The 17,338-nt window shown below is 38.4% G+C and overlaps 1 protein-coding gene across 4 annotated transcripts in view; it reads left to right on the plus strand.

Annotated features, from left to right (window-relative positions):
- acox1 (acyl-CoA oxidase 1, palmitoyl) overlaps nucleotides 1-17,338 on the plus strand; it is a 51,012-nt gene that overhangs the window by 11,682 nt on the left and 21,992 nt on the right. Inside the window, exons 3-11 of one of the 4 annotated variants that reach the window (XM_077199117.1) lie at nucleotides 4,070-4,230; nucleotides 5,342-5,449; nucleotides 5,559-5,678; nucleotides 6,807-6,922; nucleotides 7,257-7,426; nucleotides 7,548-7,710; nucleotides 7,853-8,043; nucleotides 16,486-16,662; nucleotides 16,808-16,913. In XM_077199117.1, the coding sequence (XP_077055232.1) occupies nucleotides 4,070-4,230; nucleotides 5,342-5,449; nucleotides 5,559-5,678; nucleotides 6,807-6,922; nucleotides 7,257-7,426; nucleotides 7,548-7,710; nucleotides 7,853-8,043; nucleotides 16,486-16,662; nucleotides 16,808-16,913 (1,312 nt within the window). The remainder of the gene's footprint in view (nucleotides 1-4,069; nucleotides 4,231-5,341; nucleotides 5,450-5,558; nucleotides 5,679-6,806; nucleotides 6,923-7,256; nucleotides 7,427-7,547; nucleotides 7,711-7,852; nucleotides 8,044-16,485; nucleotides 16,663-16,807; nucleotides 16,914-17,338) is intronic. The other 3 variants (XM_077199118.1, XM_077199119.1, XM_077199121.1) reach the window with 3 other exon arrangements.

Consider the following 17,338-nt stretch of genomic DNA (forward strand, 5'->3'; position numbering starts at 1 on the left):
TCCTACAATGTTTTCTTTAGCCCGCTGCATTTAGTAGGATTATATTCTGTTTTTCACGCTATTCTTTTTTCTATTCTTTTTTTTTCATGCCAGAACACTAGCCTGCTATGCCAGCCCATGTAAACGGGCCAAACATACCCATAATTCTTTGCGTTCTGATGACGTTCCCGCCCAGTTGGTCACATGTCTTAGCGATCTCTATTATAACGGCGCATTTACCAGGCGCGCTTCAGAATCGGTTCTCAGCCGAGGAGATCGATGTTCTCGCCAGGGCCGCAAAAGAAAGAGAAGTGACATTGGGGATGGGACAAACCCACCCAAATTCGCTTCGGTTAAACATGCATATAATAATTTGGGTAAATGTGTAAGATTTATGCCTATTTTCCCCATCGTCATGGACACAACAATGATTTCCCTCGTGTTTTAATATTTTTCCTTATAATAATATATCATTTGCAAAAAGTTAAATGCATCTGTTTAGATGAGAGAATCATCTGCAGTATATGCGCGTTGTTCACACTCTGTATTATGGCCAAGCATGCGCGCTTAAAATAGCATCTGAATGTACGCGCAACGCGCCATTGACTTTAGACTAGTTTTTTTCTGGTCAGTGGCGCAATTGTTTTATAGAACAGCAAAATAGCATGAGGGAAAGTTTGCGCCGGAACACGCCTCCTCTTTGCGCTGAACCGCCCCGGGGAGCGCAAGTGTATTTCTTAGTTAACCGACGTGTGTCTGTGGAGGGAAAAGTCCGCTTTGCGCGGGTGCAAAATAGGAATGATACATGCGTCAGTGTACAAAGTCATTTGCGCCGGGTGCAAGACAGGGCCCCATGAGTTCGTCTCAATTTGTTAGAACCAGCTGCATAAACTATATCAGGCATTTATGTCTCAAACCTCATTTCTGCATGCCTGTTATGTTAAATAAAGTTGAATAATTAAAGCAAAGCAAGTAGAAAATATACTTTACGTGTGCACAGAGTTGTTGTTGACTGATCTCATCAGACGTGGGCTGCAATGGCGGAATTCTCAAAACGGCCACAAGATGGCGCCGTTTATCGGCAAATCCGATTTTACAAAACCGATACCCGATTATGGGAAAATGCTTAAATATCGGGAAAAATATCGGTAAACCGATACATCGGTCGATCACTAAAGGACAGTATACCGTACATAGATTTTCAATGGAGGGACAGAAAACTCTCGGACTGAATCTAAAATATCTTAAACTGTGTTCCGAAGATGAACGGAGGTCTTACAGGCTTGGAAAGACATGAGGGTGAGTCATTAATGACATAATTTTCATTTTTGGGTGAACTAACCCTTTAAGCATAGCCTTGTAGGCTACAGAAAAGCCAATGAGCCCAGAATATGACGAAAAAAAGCAAATATGTGTTTAGTGCAAATAAACCTGCTGCCTGCAGTTTTATTAATAATAACAAATTGTGTGTTTTTTTTATTTTTTATAACTGTTGGTCCATTAAGCCTCATGAAGCGTTTTCTTGGTTTTCAATTGGGAGGGAAATGCTTAATGTACAATTCAACGTATTGCGTTCATATAATGTGCAAATTACTTTTCTATGCTTTATTAGTAGGCATGGTGTTTCCTGAGTTTGGCCTTTTCATACCACTGTCTTAAATGCGTTGTTTTCATATTCTGTGTTGATCTGCTTTTCTGTACATAGTAGCCTATGCATTATTATTATTATTATGGTGTTGTTTACTGAGTTTGATGATATCCTTTATTTCTTTTAATATCAGTCTAATGCATTAAGCCATGTTAGAATTTCAGATCTTTATTTTTTTAATGCAACAATAAATATACAAAGATTTGTACATGCACCTCACAACAACACCTTTAGCGTTTCAGATCATATTCAGATCGTCCCGAGAAGCGGGTTTCGTGACATCATCACATATAGAGCTGGTAAGTCCCGCCCATCCGTAAAACTCCAAGTGGACCTCTAGGTTGAAAAAGCGTCAATGCAAGTGAATGAGAGAAAATAATTATTTTCTGATCCCGTTTGAATTGTGCCATGAATGTGAACATATGTTTTCTGTGAATTTTTTATATAATTTCTTTAAAAAAAAACGAGTTTGACAGTTTATTGTATGATTCATTGGCTAGCAGTTGTGGAATAGACATAACGAGAAAGACTACACGTCGCATATGTGACAACGTCGGCCATCTCCCCACTTGCGTACCTAAACCCTTCCACATGCCCAGACCTGAAGTGGTTTTCACCACGCTCCACTAGTTTGTCCTCTCCCTGGAAGAAGGCGGTGAATTGCACCAAAGACACAGGCATGTTTAGCGGGATCCGTGTGCTAGTGGTGGTGACGTATATTAAACGCGTTGAAGCAGCGAAGAGTTGTAGTCCACAAAGTGTTCTCACACAAAGTCTAACCGTATGAAAATTCTACCCGCTAAATTGTAGCATTCTTTACACGAAAAATTATATAAAAAATTCACAGACAACATATGTTCACATTCATTGCAAAATTCAAACGGGATTAGAAAATAAATATTTTCTCTCATTCACTTGGATTGACGATTTTTCAACCTAGAGGTCCAGCGGGGTTAGCGGAAGGGGCGGGACTTACCAGCTCTATAACAGAAGTCCCATTTCATTGGCTAGGCGCCAACCAATAAAACGGCTCCTTTGAACACCCCCACTACCGCCCCCCTTCCTCTCTCGCCACCACTGAGTTGCAAGTGCACAAGTCAGTTTTGCACCTAATATATCGCGAAAAGAGTAGCAAAAGTCAAGGCGAGAAATTTGAAATTGCAGTGACAGATTTGAGAAGTTGCAAGTGCCTACTTGAGGTTGTACTGCGAGTGTGAATGTAAGAATACGTGCAAATATATGATACAAGTTTGTGTCTGTCATTGTATCTTTGTGAATGGCATTTTACACATTTGTGACTGCTTGTCTGCAGCTTCAAATTCAGAATACAGGTGTAACTATTGTCTGCGAGTGCAAATCTCAGTGTTCAAGTTCAGATTTTTATTTTACAAGTTTTCACATTGAAGCTATGAGTGTACATTTTAGCGTACACGTACAAATATTTTTTGTACAAGTTCTCAAATTCACATCTACGTGTTCTCGAGTTTTGCTACCAATTTACCTTCATAGAAATGTATCTGCTGGGAATATGGGTCAAACAGGTCACCCTATTGTTTCTCTCTTGAAAGTAAGATTTTTGATAGAGGTGTTTACTATTTTCTCCTCAACACGCATGTGCATTAGCTTGACATAAATATTAGGTTATTTGAAATATATTATTGAAACAATCTTGAGAAACAGCTTTGGAGATTTTGTTCTTACGTGTTTAAGTAGATGGGTGCTATATTGCTTTTTTTGTCTGTTGCTTACATAGAAATAGCTGACTGAGGTTAAGTTGATGTTCTATATGCACATGCATTAAATGGACACTTTTGTAGATGGTTTTTCTTTACATTTTCCTTATCCTCAGTTATTCTGCAACATAAATGCTGTTTTGCCTTTTGTTAGATAAACAAGGATGCAGCCTAAATACCTTTTTTTTTACGTGCCGCTGCTTTAAAAAAAATAATAAACTATTCAAGTAAACTTGTTATAACCTTATGCATTCTTTAAAATTGTATTTATTGCCATTGAAGAGCTTCTGTTTTAAGGAATACAGTTTGTGCAGTTATTTTTACAGCAGTAAAATGTTGTTGTTGTTGTTATTATTATTATTATTATTATTATTAGTATTAGTATTATTGATTTACAATAGTGTAATCATTAATCATTATTAAATCTGATGTTTATTCAGCATCTGCATGACCTGCTTAAATGATTCCTCTCCTCTTTTGTCATTTTCCGTCAATCATCTTTAATCACATCCCTATTCGTCTACATTCATACAAACCCACATTCTTACTCTACTCTTCTGACATTTCTCCTTTTCATTCTTAACACCCTCTCGTTTGATTCACTGCTATCTCAATAAATATTCCACCTTTCTACGTGCCTTTCTATTTCTTTCTTGCACCTTTTCTTGCTTTAAATACTCCGCTCACTTTGACCCTTGCCCTTTCAAAGCTGTGTGCACCGAGGGCGTCCAGAGCCCCTTGATCTGCACTTGGGCATGTTCCTGCCGACGCTGTTGAACCAATCCTCACCTGAACAACTGGAAGCTTTCTTCATGCCAGCATGGAACCTGGAGATTATTGGCACCTACGCGCAGACTGAGATGGGGCACGGTAACAAATCTGGCAACCTACCTGCACGCACATTACTATTCTGAGGCACTGGACTGTATTGGGCCAGTTACGTCGTCTTATACATTTTTACAGATTTTGTAGAAATTGTGTTACTGCATCCTCTCTGTTAATGCATTATGTGGACAGTATTTTATAGCTATCATAATGGCAAGAAAATGGCAAATATAAAAGAAAGCCAGACTGAGATAAAGGATGGTTCCATGACACCAGTGATACCTATCCATACATGACAGCAGTTTCTAACCAGCAGTGCCAGGACAGCAGTCTCAGACTAGAAGTTTGTGGTAGAGTTGACGAATGCCTAACTCCACCACTAACCCTAACCTCACTGAGGCTATACGTTTTGCCTTAACTTCTATCTTGATACAGCTGGCTCGGTGGCAGTATGGCTCTGCTGTTGGATACTGTCGACACTAACTTCTAAACATGGAGCTGGAAGCTTAATGGTCTAGGGTTCTTTTTTTGGATCCAGAGTCAGTGGCACCCTGAACCAAAAGCAATGGCCAGCACATTACATTCTCCTAATGTAAACTCCATCTATCTGATTTGTGATGAACTAGGCAGAAAGGTGTAAACAAAGCAAGTGCAATACATTTGTGGGAACTTTTGCAACAGTGTTGGGAAGTATTTTCAGAAAAACGTTTGATATCCATTTTAGAATCAATGCCACAGGTGTGTTTTGCTGTTGTCTGATAAAGATAGCCGATTGACTTTCTAATTGATTATTTTATGCTTTATTTTCAAAGTAAACTGATTTTTTTTGTAAAATCTGAAAAAGTTTGGTTTTCAAAAAAATTTAGAGTGAGTCTAGAGTATCTATTTTTCTTGCTGTCAAACACCTACAAGGGTTACCTTAACAATGCTTTTAGAACTTTTAAACTTAAAGATTATGACTACTGTTACATACTGAACCACTAAGGGGATTAGAGCTTGTTAATTTGCTCAGCCCTAGATATTTTTTTAAATAATAGGCAATACTTGACTTAGAAACTGCATGAAGTATGCATGAATTTCACTTTGATTTACTCGTAAATCAGTAATATGTAGTTCCAGTTGTCTGTGTTATGTCACATGTATAATATCCTTCTAGGTACACATATTCGTGCTCTTGAAACCACTGCTACTTATGACCCTTCCACCCAAGAGTTTGTTTTGAACAGTCCAACAATCTCCTCTATTAAATGGTGGCCAGGTGGATGTGAGTAAGCCCTGCTCAAATCACACAATTTTGTCAAATATGAAATGGCACTGTGTACAACTGATTACATAACATTTATTTTTTTTAAATTTACTCTCTGTCTTTCTAGTGGGTAAAACCTCAAATCATGCAATAGTCCTGGCTCAGCTGTACACGCAGGGCAAGTGTCATGGCCTACATGCCTTCATCACACCCATTCGCAGTATGAAGACACACATACCATTGCCAGGTACAGAACCTTGAGTTGGTGTATGTCCCTAAAAGTTGTTATGATATATAGAGAGATACAGAATGGAGCATGTGTGTGAGGTTTTGGTTGTTTTTTGGTATGGTTTTATATGACTATAAGACTGTTTAGATCTGGGATGACAAGCTCAGTTCCTCTCGGGCCACAGTCCTGCAGAGTTTATTAAACGCACCTTATCCAGCTAATCAAGTTCTTATAGGATTATTTGAAAACTACATGTATGTTTGTTGGAGCAGGGAACTCTGCAGGAATGTGGACCGCCAGGAGCTGAGTTTAGCACCCCTAGTTTAGAAGGACTGCATTTGTTGTTACACAGTCACCAGATTATGGAATGATTACTTTATCTTATCACAATTATATGCAACTTTGCACTAGATTTCACAATCACTTGTTGCCTTCCAAAAATGGGAATTGTACATCAATATGTACACCAGTGAAATGCAAGTTTGTTTCTTGTTAATTGTTGCGCTGTGTAATTGGACCAAAAACCAATTGAATCATCTTTCACTCAGCCTATGCAATAGTGCAGTTTTAAAAATAGTATTTAAAATTATTGTATTTTAAAGCCAAGTTACACTGTTATAGCAACAACTAAAAAAGGACTGTCCAATAACGTATACATGGTGATTTGTTGGATTTGCAAGAGGTAGGGAAGGTGGCAAAAGTTGTATATAAAAAATAAAAAAATGTCTTTAAGGGCCCAACACTCCATTACATTTGCTTAACTTGGTGAACTGAAAAGAAAATTCATACCCTTAGCTCTTTCTAGTCAAATGCCTAAATATAAACTTGACAGTACCACATGGCAAACCGTTATAGTAGAAAAACATACTTAACCAAGACTTAAAAAAAATACCAGCAGTTAAAGAAAAGCTGAATGAAATTGTTTAATTGTAAATAAACTCTGTTTAACTGTAAATATTTCTGCTGTATCTTGTATAGACTTTGTATTTAGAAATGATTATTTTATTCTGTCCAAAATGAATTTTATTTGCAATTTGACAGCCCGATATTTACATGCTTAGACATTTGTCTAGTAATATGATTTGTACACACAATTTAGTCTTCAATAATTAAGCCATTGTTTTCATATCTGTTGTGTTTGAACAGGTGTGGTGGTCGGTGATATTGGCCCCAAATTTGGTTTTGATGAGGTTGATAATGGCTACTTGAAACTGGAAAATGTCAGGATTCCACGTGAGAATATGCTGATGAAGTATGCCAAGGTGAGCATATCCTGCACACACAGAAAGATAAAAAGGTTACAACAATTGTGTTTTCGCTTGTGTTTAGAGTTAATAAACAAGATCTCTAATTTTAAATAGTTCATAATTATGTGTGCTCATTTATATTGAGTGGGTTCCAAAGGACTAGACAAAATCTATTTAATACTAATTTTAGGATTTCAAAATGTTATGACAAAATGAATAAGTAATATAAAAAAGAATAAGAAATATTCTGAATTATTTTAAGATGTTTACTTTAACTAAATGAAGAAAACTCTGTTTCCACTGGGGCATTCTCAAATGTAATTGCTTTACTTGGTGTGTTCTTGCATAGGTTGAGCCAGACGGTACTTATGTGAAGCCTCCTAGTGATAAGCTCACATATGGCACTATGGTGTTTATTCGCTCCATGATAGTGGGGGAGTCAGCGCGAGCTCTCTCCAAGTCCTGCACCATTGCCATTCGTTACAGTGCAGTCCGACACCAGTCTGAACTACGCCCAGGGTGTGTGTGTCTCTCACTCTCACTCTCTTGGGTTTTCCTTTTAGACTTTTGCTCAAACAAATATTGGAGAAATAAATAAATATTTTAAGGTGATTTTTAAATTTAAAAAAATTTCTTTTAGAGAACCAGAGCCACAGATCTTGGACTATCAGACCCAGCAATATAAACTATTTCCTCTGCTGGCCACTGCCTATGCCTTCCATTTTGTGGGGCAATACATGAGTAAAACATACCATCGGATCTCAGGAGACATTAATCAGGGTGACTTCAGTGAGCTGCCAGAAGTATGCAGAAATATATTATAAAAAAAGTTTGATAAATGTGTTTATCTTTTTTTAAATGCTTGTCTGTTTTGTAGCTCAATTTAAGTGTCTTTTATCTAATTAAAAAAAAAAATTTTTTTACTTCTCTTTATTCTTTCTATAGCTGCATGCTCTATCTGCAGGTCTGAAAGCTTTTACCACCTGGGCGGCGAATGCAGGCATTGAGGTGTGTCGCATGTCATGTGGTGGACATGGTTACTCCCGCTGCAGCAGTTTACCTGACATCTATGTCACCTTTACACCTACCTGCACTTATGAGGGAGAAAATACAGTTATGATGCTGCAGACAGCTAGGTAAAAAACCCTGTTTACATTTACTGTTTCAAACGAAAGTTGCAATGAATAAGTATAATAGATTATAATAGATTATGACATAATCTATCATAATCTATTTTACTTATTTATTGCAATAACCATTATGATATATGTCTGTGACTTCATGCAGTGATTTGGGGGCGGAATTGCCCTTAGCTGCCTAAGTTTTCGGACCAGCCCAAGATCTTCTTCCCATTGAGCTTCTCTATTTATGAACTGTTTTGAATGATCAACGCAGCTGCGCCACATCTAGTGTGTTCAACTGGATAGGCTAACAAAAACATTAAAATGTAACAACGACTCTTATCGTGTCTCATGTACAACTGATAAAGCTACCTGACGCACACCTAAAATTCAAATGCACAGATTTTGCATTAGAATGTGGATTTTTATTTTCAATTCTACGAATATTTGAAATTTGAATTTGACAACCCTAATTAAAATTTGGTTTCCCAGCAATTAAGAAACAGGATAGGATTCACATCTCTGTAGTTTTTAGTAAGGTTGGAGTGTCTGTTGTGTGGATGTAGGTGTTATGGAAGGTCATCACTTGTACATCACAAAACCCATTAAAATGAATAATAATTGTTTTATAATGTTATGTAATTGAGGATCATACCTGACAGTTTGTGATCAGATTCTTTTTACATTCGATGGGATGCCAATAATACTTGAACCAACAACTGTTATTTTCCACAAAGGTGCACCATGCAGAGCAGCAAGAAAATTGGCATTCGTTATCGTATAACAAACGTCAAAATAAGTAAGTGCTGTGATTCCAGATATAATTCGATTTTTCAGATGACCCCCCAAAAAATAGTTTGTTCACTGATTAAAAAACTTTTCCATGCAGTTAGTTTAGGTCTCGGTATTATAAGAATGTAATAAGTTAATTTAATGATCTAATTATATTTTGTGGAACTTAAGTTCCTGCGTCATACTTACCAGACATGTATTTAGCATACTAACATGAACTATTGCTGGTTAGTATGACAAAGGAACTTGCCTGGTTTCACATACAGGTCTTAGATTAAGCCAGGATTAGGCCTTAGTTCAATTAAGACATTAGAAGTTTTTATAAACATGCCTTAGAGAAAAACACTACTTGTGTGCATCTTTAGACAAAACAATGGCACTGACATTTTAAGATATGTTAGTTGAAGTTATTTTTAGTTAAAACCGCTCAAACAAGCATTTTAGTCTTGGACTAGGCTTAAACGAGTAGTTCACTATAAAATGAAAATTACCTCATGATTTACCCACCCTCAAGTCATCCTAGGTGTATATGACTTTCTTCTTTCAGGCGAATACTAGACGCAACTAAACTCGCACTATAACTAAACCCGGGTTTACAACCGGGTTTCCAGTGAGAGTACGCTGTGCGCGTCTAGCTGCCGCTTCTCGCTTGAACTTTTGTTTGTTTTGTTTTGTCTGTTTTGAACGCTGTGCTGTGTTTCACGTCTACCGTGCCATCTCCTTCCCTGCTGAACTGGCGTTTGCTTTGACTTTACTGTTGTCACCTCCCTGTGGATCTTATTTTGGATACAACACGGACAACTTTCAAATTCATCACTGGGAGTCATCCAACTCACTCAGCTGCTGTTTGCTGATCTTCGCGCTAGTCCACTGTACTTCTACATAGGTGGCGGGTGAGTCTCCAGTCCCTCGCTTATCTATCGTGGACAGTCTTTTGAATGGTCGGTTACCCCCTGTCATTCAATTTATCTGAAAGGTCTTCATACTGTGTTGATTGTGCATAATTAGCGACGTGAGTGCTGCAAGAGAAGTGCGTTTCTCAACTGCCAGTGATGTTGTGTTGTTCCGCGGTCTGATCATGCATTCTACCCGCAACGTCCCAGTCTCTGCAGTCTCCGCACTGCTTGGTGTTTCAACTCTGGGCTTATTATTCAGCTGTGTCATACCCATGGCGCTTAACTATTCGCTACTCCAACTGCGTAGCCTGAAATGTTATCCTCGTCTCGATGCGACTACACACAGACTCTGCACGGAGCTCGGGATTGCTAGGCGACCTATGTCCATCGTTCCTCTCGCCACTACTTTTCATCGCGCTGCCCGTCTTCCATTCTTTCCATCTGGTCGAACCGCTCGGATATCCGCAATTCTATGCTGCCGTCTTTTCACAGTGGAGTAGATCTTACCTCACTAAAAGATGTTTCCTGTGATCTGTCTCTGACTAATCCACATACACGCAATGACTGCGCGTTTCATACTGCTGTTGCGCTGTTTAACTGTCGGTCTCTCACAGATAAGGCTACTGTTCTCTGCGCACTACTAACTGAGAAAAATGTAGACTTACTGCTCCTCACTGAAACATGCCAAACTCCTAATGATTATTTCCACTTAAATCTCCTCACTCCCTCTGGATACAGCTACCTGGCCAAACCTCGTTTGACATCAAGGGGTGGTGGTCTGGCTGCTGTTTACTGCAACAGTATTCCAGTCAAAACTATTGACTTTCACATGACTTAAACCTTTGAATATTTAATTCTTAAAGTTTCTGGTACATCTCCAATGCTCTTGATTCTCCTGTATCGTCCACCTAAATCTATGTCAAATTTCTTCAGTGAACTTCATGAACTGTTAACACTTTCCTCTGTCTTATCTCAATGTGTTATATTACCTGGTGATTTCAATACATGTTGATTATGTACATGTTGTCAGTGTTTGAATGTTTCAACCTTGTACAACATGTTGATTTTGCTACACACTCAAAAGGTCACACATTTGATCTCGTCTGCACTACTGGTTTGCATAATGTTTCTGTGCACAGTTCTCAGATCGGACTGTCTGATCACCTCCTCGTTGAACTAAAATGTGAAATGCCTCTTCCCCGCCTTAGGATGAAATCCATTATAACCTACCGTAATGTCAATTCTGTTGATCCACTACTATTTTCTGAATTTGTACAAACTCATCTCTCTGACATTACTGAACACACAATCTCCCTCGATATCCTTACCAAATATAATGCCTGTATCGCCACTGCCCTCAATATTCACGCTCCTCTTAAAAGTAGATTTGTGCCTTCTACACACACGTCTCCCTGGTTTACCCCTGCACTTCGCAATTTAAAAACAGCTGGTCGTCGTCTTGAACGCCTTTACAGGAAAACTGGTCTAACTGTTCACCTCACTGCTTACAATGACCATATTCAGTTATACAAATCTGCTATAAACACTGCACGTTCTAGTTACTACTCTACCCTTATTAACAATGCATCCTCTCGACCAAAAACACTGTTTTGTATAGTCAATAAACTCACCAACCATCCTGCACCTGTCATGAGTTACTCAGCAGACCTCTGTGAGTCATTCCTGCACTTCTTTCAAAATAAAACTGATAGTATTTATAATCTCTTCCCATCCATGATCTCTACTGTTCCCATACAAGACTTCCAAACCACTTTTACACCTGGTACTCTCACTGATTTTGCCCCTCCAACCCCTGCTTATATCTCTGAGCTAATCAACAAAGCAAATGCTTCTTCCTGTCATCTAGATCATGCTCCTACTTCTTTACTTAAAAAATGTGCACCTGTTATTTCACCATCGATTTCACTTCTCATCTCTCAACTTCTAAGCACTGGTGTTGTTCCTCTGGAACTAAAAACTGCCGCCGTCACTCCTGTCCTAAAGAAACCTGTGTCGCCCCCTCTGATATGGCCAACTACAGACCAATCTATAATCTACCATTTCTTTCAAAACTGCTTGAAAAAATGGTCGCTGCTCAACTTCAAACTCATTTGTCATCCAACAACCTCTATGAATGTTTTCAATCTGGCTTTCGCACACTCCACAGCACTGAGACAGCACTTCTTAGGGTTGTCAATGATCTCCTTGTGGCAACTGACTCCGGCTCCACCAGTATTCTAATTCTTCTAGACATTTCCTCTGCAGTCGATACAATTTCTCATAGTATTCTCATCTCACGTCTCTCTGCCCTTGGTATTTCCGGAACAGCCCTATCCTGGTTCACCTCCTACCTGTCTGATCACCAGCATTACATCTCCATCCGCCAGGCTAAGTCCACTACTGCCTCTGTCCCACACGGTGTTCCCCAGGGTTCTGTTCTTGGGCCTCTTCTCTTCATCATTCTACATGCTCCCATTAGGTAACATCATCCGTCATCATGGCTTCAATTTCCACTGCTATGCAGATGACACCCAACTATACACCCATTCTCAACGCAATGCTCCTTTCCCAACACTTTCCATATCAGCTTGTATGGATGAAATAAATGCTTGGATGACCAGGAATTTTCTCAAACTTAACACAGATAAAACAGATTTCCTTCTCATTGGTTCACATAAAACTACTTCCCGTGTCTGTGTCGACTATGTCATTATTGCTGGAGTTTTGGTTCAACCTTCCACCACGGTCAAAAATCTGGGTATAATCTTTGATTCCTCTCTTTCCTTCCTTCCTCACATCTCCTCGCTCTCTAAGTCTGCCTTCTTCCAACTTCGTAATATTGCACGCTTACGTCCATTTCTTAATATCATTGATGCTGAGACTCTACTTCACGCTTTCATCACCTCGCGGCTTGACTACTGCAATTCTCTTTTCTATGGCTTACCCAATTCATCATTAAATAAAATCCAATATATCCAGAACTCTGCCGCCAGAGTCCTCACTTACACAAAGAAATCTTCCCACATTACTCCGATTTTACGCAGTCTACATTGGCAACCCGTTCGTTTTCGCATTCAATACAAGACACTCTTTATTACATTCAAAGCTCTTCATGGTCTTGCCCCCAACTATATTTCTGATCTCATCCATACCTACTCACCTGTCCGCACACTTAGATCTTCCGATACTGGTTTGTTGACGATCCCACGGCACAAACTGTCATTGTTTGGTGGAAGGGCTTTTTGTACTGCTGCCCCAACTCTCTGGAATTCTATTCCCCAACATATCCGTGACCTCTCATCACTACACGACTTTAAAAAACACATTAAAACACATCTTTTTGTCATTTGTTTCCCTGACCTCTGACTCTAGGTTCTGATTTCAATATGTACCTCTTTCTCTTTTGTTTACCCTTCATTGTTTATATGTATCCTTTCTATGTCATGTTTCCATGTCATGTGTATTTGTACTCATTGTAAAGCGACCTTGTGTTTTCTGAAAGGCGCTATATAAAATAAACTTATTATTATTATTTTTATTATAACTACTAAATCTGTTGTGTGGCAAATTACTCCCTGTACAAATATACTTCTTTGGCCACTGGTACTGTATGTGTGGTAGCTAACAGTTTTGCACTTGTCTGGCCTAGCCCTGCCCACATTTGTGCATTTTGAGTGTAACAGAGGCTTGTATTAAAGACTGAGAGACTAGTTTCAAGTGATGAGCCTGGTGCTTAGCTGATGAAAGCTTGAGAGAGTAGCAGTGTCTGGTAGGGGCGAGTAGGCAAGGAGCTGATCTCAACATAGATTGATGTAATCTGTCAGCAGCAGGGAAGCCCAGTGAGCCTGGCAACACAGGAATCAACAGGGCTAGCTGACAGAGAGATAGTGGGAAGATCACAGGACTAGGCAAGAGGTGAAACAGTTATCAACAAAGCAAGTGTAGAATCGTAGTCACAGAATAGTCCAAAATGGGAACAGTAAAGAGACTTTAGGCAGGGAAGGAATCTACTACCATAAATGCTGAAAAATCCAACAAGAAACACAGGGTTCCCACGGGGTCTTAAAAAGCCTTAAAAGCATTGAATTTATTAATTTTGAAATAATACCTTAAAAAGACTTTAAAAAGTCTTGAATTTGGATGTCTGGGTCTTAAAAATTGTGCTGTATTTAACTTCTCCATATTGTATTTTTCCTCAAAAGTTTCATTTGTCAACCACGATTATTTTGATTAAATAACGTAGTTAACGGAAGCGGCAGCAGGAGCTAATGTCAGCCAGCTTGCAGCTAGTGCTGCAGACCCTCCAGCTACGACCGCAACTAGAGTGGATTTGCGCACAGCTTTTGGGTCCATACCAACATTCTATCTTTGTGGATTTGCTTGTTCACGTGACAATTCGCATCACATTCGCGGCCGAATAACGTCTGTCTCTTGCACGTCAGAGAGGAGAGAAGAAGAAAGTTGGTAAATATCAGTTCAGTTGGAAGTTCATTCTTGTTCGTAGGGGTGTGTGATGTGTATTGTCTATTATGATATTGTAATCATTGTTTTAACTATGTACGAGGCACTCTGAGCTGAAATCGCCTTTGTGTATCGTCATTTCACTGCTGTGTGCAGTCCATAGGTATGTCCCCAAATTAGTTTTTGTCTTATCTATACCATATGTTCTAATTTTAGAATATCACATCAGCAAGAGTGCCGTTTTCCCGTGCACAGTTGCAACTGTGATATTTGTTATACAATAGTTAAATTAACAATAACTTAACATTGTGAGCTACTTTTTAGACACAATATTGTCCATATTGTTTGTTTTCCCTTTATTTCGCCAACTAGAATTTCAAAATTAAACCGTAGCAGAGTCTCAATGCAACAGACAGCAAGGATTTCTTTAATTAAATCGCGTTTTGAACAAATCACTTGCTTCTTTCCTGAATGAATCAACCGTTTGAACGAATCGGTTGAATGTATGACTCCCTCAACTCACTTATTAAGACTTGCCGCCGCCTACTGGCGGTTTTAGTTTCATATTTAAAGTACCCTTTAATTAAAACGTTAAAATTCGAAATCATTTCATATTTGAATATTGATTTAAAAAAAATCTCATAGCTTTATTTATGCAATTGTAAATGGAGTGTAAATATATTAATGCCACTTCATTGTGTCACCTCTGCACTGCAAAGATGGATTTTTGAATGATTTAATTTGACTGGTAACAGTGGTACTGTATAATTGTTGTATAAATAAGTTTAATTACTGTATAATTTGAATGTTAGTATTTGACATAAAAGGTGATGCATAACTCTAAATAAGTTTAGAAAAAATGTCCACATATAGGTGTAAATGCCCCTGGAAATCAATTTAAGGTGGCAAATATTACCCCTTAATTAAAATATTAATTTCTGTCACTGCTGTGAACTGACCACTGCATAGAATATGAAAAATATGAATATCTTTGTGAGGCAGCTGTTAACAACAGGCCTAAACCAGCCATGGTACCAGTACACAAACACAATCAGTAAAATATCATCTAATTATTATCAACAAAACGTTGAAAATATTGAGATATATTTTTGTCAATATTGCACACCCCTAATGTACGGTATTAATTTAGATTTCTTCAGGTCTTAAAAAGGTCTTAAAAAGCCTTAAACTTTACTTTAAAAATTGTTCAGGAACCCTGGAAACAATACTAGACCATCTAGGCAAGAATAAAGTTCTAACTTTCCACATATAGACTGAATGTAGAGTCATGAAAAATGTCATGTAACAATACTACAAAATACTAGCTGGAGATGGCTGGAAAGTTTCAGAGTAGGTTTAGAGTTGACAAGTCTAGATAAATCCAACCTGGTTTAGATCAGGTTTGGTCTCACAAAGCTCGGTATAAACGTTCTGTCAACTCAGGTTTGATCCAGAGTTTGCAATTAACTCTGAAAGCGTGTGCACCTGAAAGTGTGACGTGCGGCAAACAGCCAATCACGCGGAACATGAAGAGCTTCAGTTTAATTCACTTCTCGCGACTGTGAAACACTGGAACAAAGGAAACACTTCAAAATATCGAATGGTGTCCTGCAACACAAAATCGGAGAAACAAGAATGTAACATCTAAAATGCCTTAATTTTTTATTTTTTTGGCAGTTAACTATCTGGGGTCTGAGGTATTTTTGGGCCCCAGATATATTTTGACATGCCCTGATATTTGTGCTCATTTTAGTTACTACCATTTTTAATTGCTAAAGTCTGATTACACTGTATTCAGTACACACGGTTCTACAATAATATGTGTGCCAAATGTATGTAAAAGTTTGTATTTTTTGAAAAAATCAAGTTTTAAGACACTGATGTAAAGCCATAAAACACATACTGAACATTTGCTTACAAGACTTAAGGAGTTTTCATTTTCATTTCCTATTCCAGTTAATAACCTTAAATGTTACCTAAAAAGGTACAAATCCTTAACTGCCAGAGGTTAAAGAAGCAAGTGCTGTTAACATCCAAATTCACAAATTTGATCAGGCACTTTTTTACAGACATCCTGCTGAGAAATAATTGGCTGAAAAACTGTTTTATTATGCATATAATATCTATGTACAGTATAGTGTTATATAATGTATAAGTATAGATAATTTTTAAGAAGTTTTTAAATTGATTTTAAAATAGTTAAAAGTTAAAGTTATTCACAATATTCAATGAGATGATTTACCTTGTATCTCAATGAAATACTTTATTTGTACAACTTTAATTACCTGACATGTCTTCTGTTAATTAGGTTTTTGATAAAGAGCTACAAACAAGCACGGGCAGGACAGCAGTTGACTGGCATTGTTTCTTACCTGAACGAACCTCAGAACAGAATACAGTCCCATTCTGTGTCCTCCCGTCCCACTGTTGTCAGTATTAATGACCTGGCCAGCCTTGTGGAGGCATACAAATTCAGAGCTTCAAAGTAAGTAAAAAAACATATAATAGATTGTAATAGATTTTGTGGTATATTATGGTTGTAAAATGTGCCAAAGATAACAGTGCCATTAAAAACTTGCTCACATAGAATATTTGCAGTGACTGAGAATGTTTTTGAAAAATGCTCACAGGTTAGTTGAAATGGCAGCTAAGAATCTCCAGGCAGAGCTACAGCACAGCAAGAGCAACGAGGATGCCTGGAACAACAGTTCCATTGATCTAGTCCGAGCATCTGATGTGAGGCTTCTTAAAAACAACCTCTGAGTAACAATATCAACACAGGGAATCCAATCTTGGTCCTGGAGGGCCCCTGTCCTTCTGGATTTAGTTCCAACCCCAATTAAACAAACCTGAACCAAGAAATAGGTCTTCACGACATGGGCTGTGCCCGAAGGCTTAGGTGGCTGACTTGTTGATCTCAAACAGCCTCTGAGGCGTCTTAACAGTCTAATGTTCTTCAATAGAAAGCTTTGGTCATAACCAGGCCCGGCACCATGAGGGGGCTAAAGGGGGATCTGATTGATTTGTGCTCCCTCAGTTTCAATTGACCAGCCCTACACTTCCAGACAGGCATGTTAAGAAAAGTTGTAGCTAAAATTTGCAGGATGTTGGCCCTCCAGGATCAGGATTGGTCACCCCTCTGTTAAAACAAACAAAAACAA

Source organism: Siphateles boraxobius, unplaced genomic scaffold (assembly GCF_051911475.1).
Source record: "Siphateles boraxobius isolate OS27281-9 unplaced genomic scaffold, OSU_SipBor_1 41, whole genome shotgun sequence".
Taxonomy (NCBI): domain Eukaryota; kingdom Metazoa; phylum Chordata; class Actinopteri; order Cypriniformes; family Leuciscidae; genus Siphateles; species Siphateles boraxobius.